Source organism: Enhydra lutris, unplaced genomic scaffold (assembly GCF_002288905.1).
Source record: "Enhydra lutris kenyoni isolate GAN:26980312 unplaced genomic scaffold, ASM228890v2 scaffoldscaffold35, whole genome shotgun sequence".
NCBI lineage: Eukaryota > Metazoa > Chordata > Mammalia > Carnivora > Mustelidae > Enhydra > Enhydra lutris.
The window spans coordinates 21,343,439-21,354,298 of NW_019154119.1; the positions used below are offsets into that span (position 1 = coordinate 21,343,439).

General features: G+C 61.7%; 1 protein-coding gene across 2 annotated transcripts in view; it reads left to right on the top strand.

Moving 5' to 3' along the window:
- Positions 1-3,565, top strand: part of LOC111154170 (EARP complex and GARP complex interacting protein 1) — a 128,604-nt gene extending 125,039 nt beyond the window's left edge. For both annotated transcript variants that reach the window (XM_022513599.1, XM_022513600.1), the window contains 2 exons: positions 813-980; positions 3,033-3,565. In XM_022513599.1, the coding sequence (XP_022369307.1) occupies positions 813-980; positions 3,033-3,207 (343 nt within the window). In that variant the 3' untranslated portion in view covers positions 3,208-3,565. The remainder of the gene's footprint in view (positions 1-812; positions 981-3,032) is intronic.
- The last annotated feature ends 7,295 nt before the right edge of the window (positions 3,566-10,860 follow it).

Below are 10,860 nucleotides of genomic sequence, written 5' to 3' on the forward strand. Positions count from 1 at the left end.
AGGGTGTGTGTGTGCTTGTGTGTGTTTTTGCTGCTTGTGTGTGTGTATGTGGAAGAAACATCTAGAAGAGTAAGAATAAAACTGCTGTCAGGAGATTTTGCTCAGGCCAGGGTGGGCACATCCCAGGAGAGATGACTTTTTCTGGTCTGTGTCCCTAAATTCTTTGAATTACTTACCAGAAGTCATGTTTCTGCACTCAGGACATTAATTTTTTTTTCCTTTTTTGAAAAATTTAAGTTCAGGTAATTAACAGATGACATATTATTGGCTTCAGAGGTAGAGGTTGTGGTCAGGACATTCAGAAACCTGGCATGCTGGAGAGAGTACAGTTTTGCCAGGTTCTGTAAGTTGCTGTGCCGGGCACAGTCCGAGGAGAGACGCCGTCCTCCGCGACCCCGCGCGCTGGCTGCCGGCACCCTGCTCGGCTCACTGAGCTCGCTGCGAGGCTGTGCCCCTGGGCCCCATGGCTGCTGCTCGTGGATGTTGCCCTGGGGTATGGCTCCGTTGCCAGGTCATCTGTACTCTGTCCTTTGCTCCTGGGGCAGTTGTGGCCGTTAGGATTTAGGAAGGCAGGCGGCAGAGGAGGGCCGCAGGCGGCAAGCCGTCCTCTCGCTCTGAGGTTTGTGCTTCCATCTGGTCTCGTCTCTTTGCCGGGACCAAAGAGAAGGTTGTGGAGAAACATGCAGGAAGTCCGGCCCTCTGCTGGGAGCTTCCCGCGTCAGCCCGTGCGGTCTGGGGTCCCCTGCCCGCGGTCCCAGCGCTGCCCCGTCCAGGAGGGGCCGAGTGGAGCTGAACTGCCTGCTTGCCTCCAGGGTGTGGAACGTCCGCTACAACCACTCACATGACCAGCTTGTCCTCACGGGCAGCAGCGACAGCAGGGTCATCCTGTCCAACATGGTGTCCATCTCATCCGAGCCCTTCGGCCACCTGGTGGACGACGACGACCTGAGTGACCAGGAGGAGCGCCGCCCAGAGGGGAAGTAAGGGCGCTTGCTCTCAGTGCTGCGCGCGGCTCGCTTCTCCCAGACCCCCTCGCGGCGGAGGCAGCTCCCGTCCGGAGCGTCTGCGCGTGTGGTCAGGGCGGCCTCCTCCACGGCCGGCTCGGGGCTCCCGGTTCTGGAGGATGTTGGTCCCGGCCACAGGGGCGTGGGGGTCAGGGTGGGTTAGCTCATGCCGTCTTGTGTGGGTTCTGAAACACGAACCTGGGTGACGTCTGTCCATGTCCTTCTTGAGCACCGTACAGGGGATTTTAAAGAGCATCACCTGTCTTCCAGCGTGTGCTCAGGCAGTAATGAGAACCCGTGAGCCTCTGTGAGCCACAGGTGGTCACCGGTGTCCTCACCTCCGGCTGGGATGAGAGCTGTGTCCAGTCGGTCGCCCTCCCTGTGGTGGGGAGCAGACTCCAGGCCAGCGCCCTCAGCCCCAAGTGCGGGTGTTCCCTGGCCCTGCACCCCGAGGCTCCGGAGGGAACGTGAGAAACCTCTCAGCTGTCGTGCCTCTTGGTCTCAAACTCTCCATCCCCGATTACATCTGTTTAGGGGCTGACTCTGCATACCAGGCTCACACCCCGGGAAAAGCAGGGGTCCTGGGGACCCAGGACTCGTGTGGGTCCTACTGCTGTTTGGCGCAGAGCAGGGGCACCCCCGTCCAGGGCGCGTATCGGAGCCTCGGGCTATGAGCAGAGTGCGGCCGCGGCTTCTGTGTGTGGAGGAAGAAGCCGGAGAGCCCGTGTCTTTGGCCGGTGGCGTGGACTTTAAAACAGGACAGTCCTTGTGTTTCGAGTAGATTCTTTCTTGTGAGGGGAGCTGCATGCTGAGGCTCTCGGCTCCTGGATCCAGGGCAGGAAGGTCTGGAATAAGCCCCAGTTGAGTTTATCAGCCGAGCCCGACCGTGCCGCAGGGCTTGTCCTTCTGCTCGAGGTTCTTTACAGTCCTGTGGTCTGAATTCTCCCTCCGTCTACCGGAGCTTGGCCCAACTTCATGTCTGAGAAGAGATCTTGATATTGGGGCCTTTTCACAGCTGTTTTCTGTCCAAGCACGCGGACGCACAGTTAGAAACTGATTTTGGGGCCGTGATTTCCTGACCTCTTCACCAGCTTCTCTGTGCGCAGCCTTGCGGGGGAACGGCAGGCACCTGTGTGGCTCACAGGGTGGGAAGGCTGGTGGAGGCAGCGACATCAGCATGGGTGTCCTCACCGTCCTGCTCCTTTGCTCTGTCCACGTGACTTACTAAACTCAGGAGGACAGAGTCCCCGAGAGAATTTTCAGGCGGTGTTTGTAACCAAGCCCCAGTGGGCATGGCAGGTCCGTCTGGCGGGAAGGGGTAGATGGACACAGCACTAGAGGCTGGGGTGGGACCCAGAGGGCGGCTGCGTCACTGGGGAGAGTCCAGGAATGTGAAGTAGAAATGGGAAGAAAAGGACAAGGGGAGCCTGTGGATTGGGGCGTGTTCTGGGCGTGGCCACTTAGAGTGGACGACATGACGTCCTGAGTCGGCAGGAATGTGTGTGTGCTCCCGGCTCACGCAGTGTCACTTGGCATTGTCGGGTCAGGGTCCCTGGAGAAGGAGAGCAGTCGCTTTGATTTGCAGGGAGGTGTCGTGGGAGCCCTGGCGGATCGCGCCGCGAAGTCTGACACCAGGACCAGGGACCCCTTCCTGCCCAACCCAGGGAGGCTGCATGCCCTGGGCCAGCTCTATATCCCTGAGCAGGGCGGGGCCGCGCTGGCTGTCCCCAGGGTCCTTTTGGCTTCTCATCACCCTTTACTCAGCCCTCGTGGGTGTTTGCGGTCACCATCCCCCGGAACCTCGGGGCCCCGGTAGACTCGTAGGCCCCTGCTCTTCTGCAGCCGGAGAGAATAAGGTGTCAGCTGGTGGCAGGTGGCTCTCCCGGTTCCTCATGGCCTCATGAGGGTGTCTGTGGCCCAGCGCCAGCTGCCATCAGTCTTCCCGTCCCACGGATGAGGGGAGCATGGCCCCGGCCCTGGGCAGGACGCCCTGCCGCCCGGCTCACACGTGTCTCTGGTGCCTTGTAGGAGCCAGGAGCCCCCACAGGACAGTGTCATCGCGACCTACGAGGAGCACGAGGACAGCGTGTACGCCGTGGACTGGTCCTCTGCTGACCCCTGGCTCTTTGCCTCCCTGAGTTACGACGGGAGGCTCGTCATCAACAGGGTGCCCCGGGCGCTGAAGTATCATATACTGCTCTAGCGCCGCCCCAACCCTCCACTGGTGGTCCGCAAGGGCGTGCCGGTCCTTGGGGACAATTTCCCAGGTCTCTCCACGTCTGGGAGAACTGGCGTTGCCGGCCTCTCCCGTGAGCCTTTATAAGGAACGAGGGAGCTTCTGCTGATGGCGGAGATCCTACCGGAAGTCTCCCCCAGCTGGTGGGACACCGTGCTCACTGGGCGGGAGCCGTCCGGCCGCGGGTGCAGACGGCCCGGTCACTGTTTGCTCTCTCTGGGATCTTTCAGGGTGTTGGGAGTTTCACTAAAAAAAAAAAAAAAATCTGTTTCCATAGTTTTAACTCCTCTTTCTCTTGAGATTAAGGATAAAATAAAATAACAAGGCCATGCTACACGGGCTCCTGGCTCGTTCTTTCAAGAACTCTCCCCCATACCACCTTGTCCCTGTCCCTGCTCAGAAAGGAGGCCCGTGTGTAGAGGGGCTGCTGCACTCCTGCCTCCTGGGCCAGACCTGTCTGTGTACGGACCATGGCGTCTGGGTGACTGGCCTGGGGGCTCTGACCGTGACCATGAACAGGTGCCATGTCAGCCTCGGGAATGTGGTCCTGCGTGCTGGTTCATACTGGGTCCTGCTCACATTATGCCAACAGCACTGGAGGTACGACTCCTGGTCCCCGAAGCTGCACGCCTGCCCTTGGTCCGCAAGCACACTCTTACTTGTGAAATCCCACGTCGTGGTACTGATGCCTGCTCCTTGGTGGTCCCAAACACAGAGCATGTGGACTTTTGCCCGGTCCTCCTCTGTGGGCCCAGGGGGAGGGAGGACAGGTGGGGCCTGGGGTGGGGGGAAGATGTTTGTTGAGAACTTCCCGCATGCCTCCCGTGGGCCAGGCACTGTGCTAGGTGCCACGGGTATGGCAGAGAGTAAGGCACAGGTCAGGGCCCACCTGGCAGTGTAGACTGCCGCTGGGAAACCCCTGTCAGCCAGCTGGTTGTGTACCTGTTCTGCTGGAGGCGGACATGTGGACAGATGCCGGGGCAGTACAGAGCAGGGCTGAGGAGTGCTGTGGAAGCAGGAGCAGGACGGGGGCGGGGGGGGATCTGATTCTGAGTGAAGGGCCTCTCTCAGTAGCTGACTGTGTGGAAGAGCTGTGGCAAAGGGAGAGTGTATGCAAAGGCCCTGGGGTGCAGTGGGCCTGGCCTGACCAGGAACATGAGACTGGTAAGACAAGTGGCAGGAGAAGATGGCAGGAGGCCCAGGACCTGAGGTCAGAAACCCCGGAGCAGAGGCATGGACTGGTGGCCTGGGGCCACGGTGGAAGCTTTGTGTCTGCTTTTGTTACTGTTTGTTGCTTTGGTGACAGAGTTTAACACATGCAGAGATGCCCAGTCTGCGTATGGAACAGTTCCTTACCCCAAACCCCTGCTGCTCCTTGGTAGCCTCCCCTCCCACAGCCCAGCCCCTGGCAGTGCCGATCGCTGCCGTCGCTCAGTGTCTCAGAGGTGTCCTGTGCAAGTGACCGAGGTGGCACCGTCACTCAGCACAGCACCTGTCGATTCTTCCCGGCGCCTTGCATGTTTCCAGTTCCAGGTGGTCCCAAATGGGGCCGCTGTGAATCTTAGCGCCTGGTGTTTGTGTAAACACCAGTTTTCATTTTCCCAGGCAGGCCCTTGCATATATACCTGCAGGCCGGATCCCGGCCACCACCTGCTTTTGTCAGTAAAGTTTTATTGGCACACGGCCCCCTGTTCATCTGTGTGTGGCCCCGGGGGCTTCGCACAGCGGCAGAGCTCAGCAGCTGCAGCAGGGACTGTGCGGCCCCCAATGCCGAGAATGTCTGCCCTCTGACCTTTCACAAAGAAGGTGCGGACACCTGCCTTTGCGTCCACTTGGAAGCGTGCTGCTGGGCTGAGGAGTGCAGGCGCTCCCTCTGAGCTGCTCGTTCTCTCCGCCACACCGGCCCCTGCACCCTCGGCCTCCAGCAGGTGCGCGGCAGCCGCAGGGCTCGTTTGCGCTCCTGCCATAGCTGATGCTGAGGAGGGATTGTGTGAGCACTCGCCGTCCGTCTGCCTGTCCTCTTTGCTGAAGCTCTTTTTTTTTTCTTTTTTAGAGAGGGAGAGAGTGCATGAGCAGAAGAAGGAAGAAAGAATTTTTTTTTTTTTTTAAGATTTTGTTTATTGTAGAGGGGGAGGAGAAAGAATCCGAAGCAGGCTCCACGCCCAGCACAGCCCAACCCGGGACTGGCTCTTACAACCCCGAGGTCATGACCTGGGCTGATACCGAGAGTTGTATGTGCCTCTAGCCCACTTTTTTTTTTTTAAGTTAAATTGACCATTAATTATTGTGTATTTAAGGACTAGCAACTGTGAGCTCACCCATGCTCCAAGTGCGAGTCCTTTGTCGGGCACGTGGGGGCGGATGCCCCCTGCCGGCTTTTATCTCCCCGTTCCCTTCGCGCGTCTCCCGAGAGCCCTGGCTTCAGGTTTTGTTGAGGTCCAGCTCGCCCTTCATTTTCTTCTGAAAGCTTCCTAGTTTTAGATTTTATGTTTGGATCTGATTCTTTTCCATAAGGCGTGAGGTTCTGCTCGCGAGACTTTGTCGCATGGCCCCCCCCGAGTCTTCTGGCCCGTGTTAGGAACCTTCCTGCGCTGACTTGCTTCGCTTCTGCGTCCGACGTCTGCCGGCCCCATGCGTGCGGGGCGATCTCTGGACTATCCCGTGGCACTGGTCTCAGTGTCTGTCACGGGGGGTTCCAGAACCGCTGATGGATGCTTTCACCTGACTCCTTCCCGGGGCTGCCTGGCCACTGTGCTCCCCGCCTCAGCACCCCGGCCATCAGACGGGCTCTGCTGCCCCTGCTCAGCGGCACTGCTCCGGGCCCGTGGCGGGAGGCCACGGCTGCAGTGAGTGCCCCTGCGGGGGACCCTCCCTCTGGGCGTCAGAGGTGAAGGGCCCCTTCCCCAGCGTCGGCTGCTGTGAGCCCCTGTGGCTGCCGCTGTCCTTGCCGCCCACACAGAACCGCCTGGAGGGGTGGGGTGCGAGAAAACAAGCCTCTGTTTCCCTAAAGTGGCAGGAAAGTCTCCACTCCATGGAAGCCCTTCAGCCGGAACCGGAAGGCCCACACGCGTCCGGCAGGGGTGCTGGGGGAGGAGTGAGGAAAAAGGCTCGCGGCCACATGGGTTGTCTGCGCTGGCCCGTAGGGAGCCGACCCCTGAGAGGCCCGAGGAGCCGCCTCGGCCGTCCCAGGCGCCGCAGCTCATGATTGTGAGGCCACCTGGGCGGCTTGCGGCAGGCGCAGCGCGGGGACGCAGGAGGCGCCGGTCGAGGTGCCATCGAGGGGTTGGCGGGCGGCCGAGAGGCCGGAGGTGCTTGGTTTTGGGCTGGGTCAGGTGGGGCCGTGGGATGTGTAGACAGATTAGAAGTAGGTATGGGGCAAGGGAAGGACCTGGCGAAGACCTAGAGCGACTAGGGCGGTTGCAGGGTGGGGGGTGAGGGAGGCGAGTAGCTGGGTTTGGGCTGTGAGTTTGACGTGCCCGTGAGCCCGGCAGTCACCTCAAGTAGTGTTTGGATGTTTGAGCTGAGCTCCAGGGAGGGGTCTGGGCTGGGTGCGTGGGGGGAGGCATTTATTGTCATCGCCAAGGTGGTGCGGGCCACCCTGGGCTGCCCACCGTGGAGTCAGTGCCGGGAAGATCGGGGCTGAGCCCTGGCAGGAAGCCGTGGAGGCAGGGGCCTGCCAGGGGGAGAGGAGGGGTGCGGGGGAGGCACGAGTGACCCTCTGCGTGGCGTGTTCTGGAAGCCAGGGAAGCAAGGGTTCAGGAGAGGACTGGTCCGCCATCAGGTGTCACCCGGGGCCCTCGGGGACAGAGCGCATCGGCCCCGCAGTGTGGAGGTTGCTGGCACGAGCCGCCAAGTCGGGAAGGGGCTCCCAGTCCCCTGGGCTCTGCCGTAAGTCGTCTCTGTGGAGAATAGCGGTCAACGCCCCAAAGCTGATGGTCTGCCTCGAGATAAAGTACTCACTGGGACTGAAATGCCGCTGTGGACACAGCCCCCATCTTTGTGAAACTCGTGAAAAAACATTTGCTCTTAATCGCTCTCAAGCACTGGAAGCCACGGCGAGGCCCGTTGCAGAGGGAGCAGCTTCTCAGGCACGGCCCAGGGCCCTGGCATGCAGACAGAAAGCAGAACCTACGAGTCAAGACAGACATCACTCCCTCCGGTCCCGAGCCAACACGTGCCTCCTTTAGCTTCCTCGCGGTCCTCTCCCGTAGCGGCAGAGGGCCTTCGAGGTACACCAGAACGTGGGGGGGCCCCCAGCTCGTCCCTGACCCCTGTGCGGCGAGACCGTCCTGCACTCTGCGGTCCCTGGAAAAGGAGGTGAGGACGGTGATGGGTTCGTGTTCACAGAGCCTGGTGGCTTCCCAGGGACACAGCCAACAGGCTGATCTGAGATGCTGGCCCCTGTGCGGTCACACCACCGGCTGTTCCGTCAGTCAGTCCACCACTGACCATCGATGTCTGTGCCCTGAGCCCACCTGCCTATCCGCCCGCGTCCCACATCTCCGTGGCAAGGGGCGTGCTGAGTGAACGCTGCTGGTCCCCCAGGCCACACAGGCCGCTGGCCAGGCCGCATGGCCTCGTCTTCTGACACGCTCTTCCTCCCCAACCTGGCACAACTCTGCTCATTCTCGGAAAACCGGCTCCAGGGTCTCCTCCTCTGGACACTTCCCCGACCCACCACCGGGCTCCCCCACCCGGGCTTGGCTGTGGGACAGGCTCACCGCTTCCCCCGCTCACGGACGTGTGGGCCGAACCGGCACTTCTTGGCTTGGCGCCCAGCCCTGGGTAGCCCCTGAGCCCTTCCAGCAGTACTGACCCTTGTGCCTCCCGCCATCAGGGAAACCGGCTTGGTGCAGGGCTCCCCACACCCCTTCTCACATGCCTCTGCCCAGCCTGTGTTCGAAGAGTCGTGACACCGTGGCTGGCGGTGTGGCCTCGTCTAGCCGATCCAGCCGGCACGCACCCAGCCGCTGCAGCATGACCCCGGCGCAGGAGGTGGAGATGACGGACCCGCCAGGGCCTGGGGCGCCTCCCTCCAGCTGCAGCCACACGCAAGGGCTGGGCTGGGCCACCGCAGCTCCCACATTGTATGGGACTCTGGCGCGGGGAGCACGGACGCTCCTGTCAGGAGAGGGTCTGCGGTGTCTCGGCCCTGGGGAGGTCAGCAAGCAATCGAAGAAATGACAACGGTTGTCACCAAAGAAGCTGCTGCTGGTGGTCCTGAGGGGGCCGCCCTGCAGCGGAGGTGGGGGTGGGGAGGGCAGGGGCAGGGCACCCCTCCTAGCAGGCTGGGGGTGGGCAGGCAGTGGGCAGCGGTTCCCGTGGACCCTGATGCTTGCCGCCCTGGTCACGTTTCTTTTTGAAAGCTCACTGGCGGTCCCCGTCCCTCCCGAGCCCCTTGGCGGATTAGAAGCTGTTTCCATCAATGTCCCCGCCATGGCCCCTGCTCTCCACTCTGCGGTCGGAGGCACGCACATCCCACAAGGGAGGGCGAGGGTCCCCCTCCCAGGCCTTGTGGCAGCTACTGTCCCCTCCGAGCTGGCATCCCTGGCGTGACCCAGACCGACCCCCACAGTTGTTTGGGGGCCGGTCTGGGTGTCTGTCACATGGCCCTGATAGGATGAGCTCAGTCCTAGGGTTCTCCCTCGGCGCAGGTCCGAGTTCTAGCCCCAGCGCATGGGGTGCCTGTGTGTTTGCCTGGGGGCTGTGAGCCCCCAGGACGGGGGTCCCGGTCCTCCTCCCTCCGGGCCGCGGGGCCTCCGCAGCCGTTCGGGGGTCTGCACTCCGCAGCCACACGTGTGCCGCAGCCGCGGACGTGTTGGTCCTCACGCAGGTGCTCGTTCCCCAGACGGGAATGACAGACATCGCACTCAGCAGCTGTGTGGCCGCGCACACGACGGGGCTGCGTGGAGCTCGGGCTGGGTGTGGCGGGGGCTCAGGACAGGAGCATTCCCAGCCGGGAGGGCGAGAGGCGGGAAAAGTCTCTGGTCCCCCGCCAAGTCCCAAGTCCTGAGATGAGGACCGGTCGAGGAAGGGCACATGGTACCTTTGAGCCAGCGGCTGTGGAGGGAGGCGCTGGCTGGTCTCAGGAACTAACCCGGACGGTGTGGGGCTCACAGATGCAGGGCGAACAGGTGGCCCGGCCAGGCCACTCTGCACCGAGGAGGGCACATCACAAGGCGTGTCCCCTGGGTCAGCAGGAGGGAGGACCTAGGGACAGCTGAGCCTGGGCACGGTGGCAAGCACGCACAAGCTGCAGATGCCGCTTAGAACTTTCCGGGCTCCTGCGCTTCCAGGAGAAAATCCAGAGAGTCCTGGCAACTTGGCTTCTGTGCTCCTTGTAAACCCTTTATCGGGCATCGCAGACGTGTTCACGGACCTCTTCACTCTGCTGTCGGTGACAGAGGTGGGCCCCGAGTTGGGGTGATGATCCCGTCTCCTGAAGACCTTCCCCCCACCAGCATCACCGCCCATGGGGAACCGTCCGGGCAGAAGGTGGAGCCGGGCTGAGCCAGTGGCTAGAGTGGGCGCGGGGTGGGTGCGGCGGGAGGGGCAGGAGAGGGTGGGCGCAGGGTGGGCGCGGCGGGAGGGGCAGGAGTGGGTGTGGGCCCGCAGGCTCCCCGGCTGCCGTCCTTGGGCCTTGCAGAGGTGTGTGGCCGCATGTGGTGCACAAGCTCTTCCCTGAGGAGCAGTGAGGTGAGGGGGAGGGCTGGGTGCAGGGCGCCTGGAGGGGACGATGCCGGAGCGAGACTGGGTGTCCTGCTTGGTTGCTCCCTTAGCTCCGAGGACAGAGGTATCTTTAACCACAAGGGGCGGATGAGGGTGGATTTTCTTTCTTTCTTTTTTTTTCCTAAAGATTATTTATTTGACAGATAGAGATCACAAGTAGGCAGAGAGAGAGAGAGAGAGAGAAGCAGGCTCCCTGCTGAGCAGAGAGCCTGATGCGGGGCTCGATCCCAGGACCCTGAGATCATGACCTGAGCCGAAGGCAGAGGCTTAACCCACGGAGGCTTAACCCAGGCGCCCGCAGGACGAGGATGGGTTTTCATCTGTGGCTGCCTGTTGCCTGTGGTGCGGATCGTGGTTCAGTGTCAGGCTCAGTGATCTTGGCATGGCCTCTGGACCTGGGGTGAGGGACAGTAGGCAGTGGGGGCCCTGAACTGTGACGGGTCCTCTGGGCGCGGGGCAGGCCAGAGACCTTCCTGGCGTCTTCGCCTGTGGCTGCCGGAGCACAGCAGCTCACCATGGGCAGCGTAAACAGTAGGTATATAGTTCACAGGGTTCTGGGGGCCTGGAGTCTGAGATCTGGTGCCTGTGTGACTGAGCTCTGGTGAGGACCAGGTTCCTGGCTTGTCGTGTCCTCACGGCAGAGGGGGGAAGCACTCCGTGTGGGGCCTCTATTACAGGCCACCTGTCCCCCGACCTGGGGCCACTGCTCACGACTGCATCACCTCCTACAACACGGGAATTCAGGTGGGGGACACAGTTCCACCCAGACACCCTGGAAGAAGGAGAGGACAGAGAAGGGACGCCTGAGGATCAGCAGCCCCCAGACCAGGATTTCCTGACAGCTGTGGGGCCCCAGCGATCTGACGCGGTGGCCGGGAGGGCCTTCGTGGA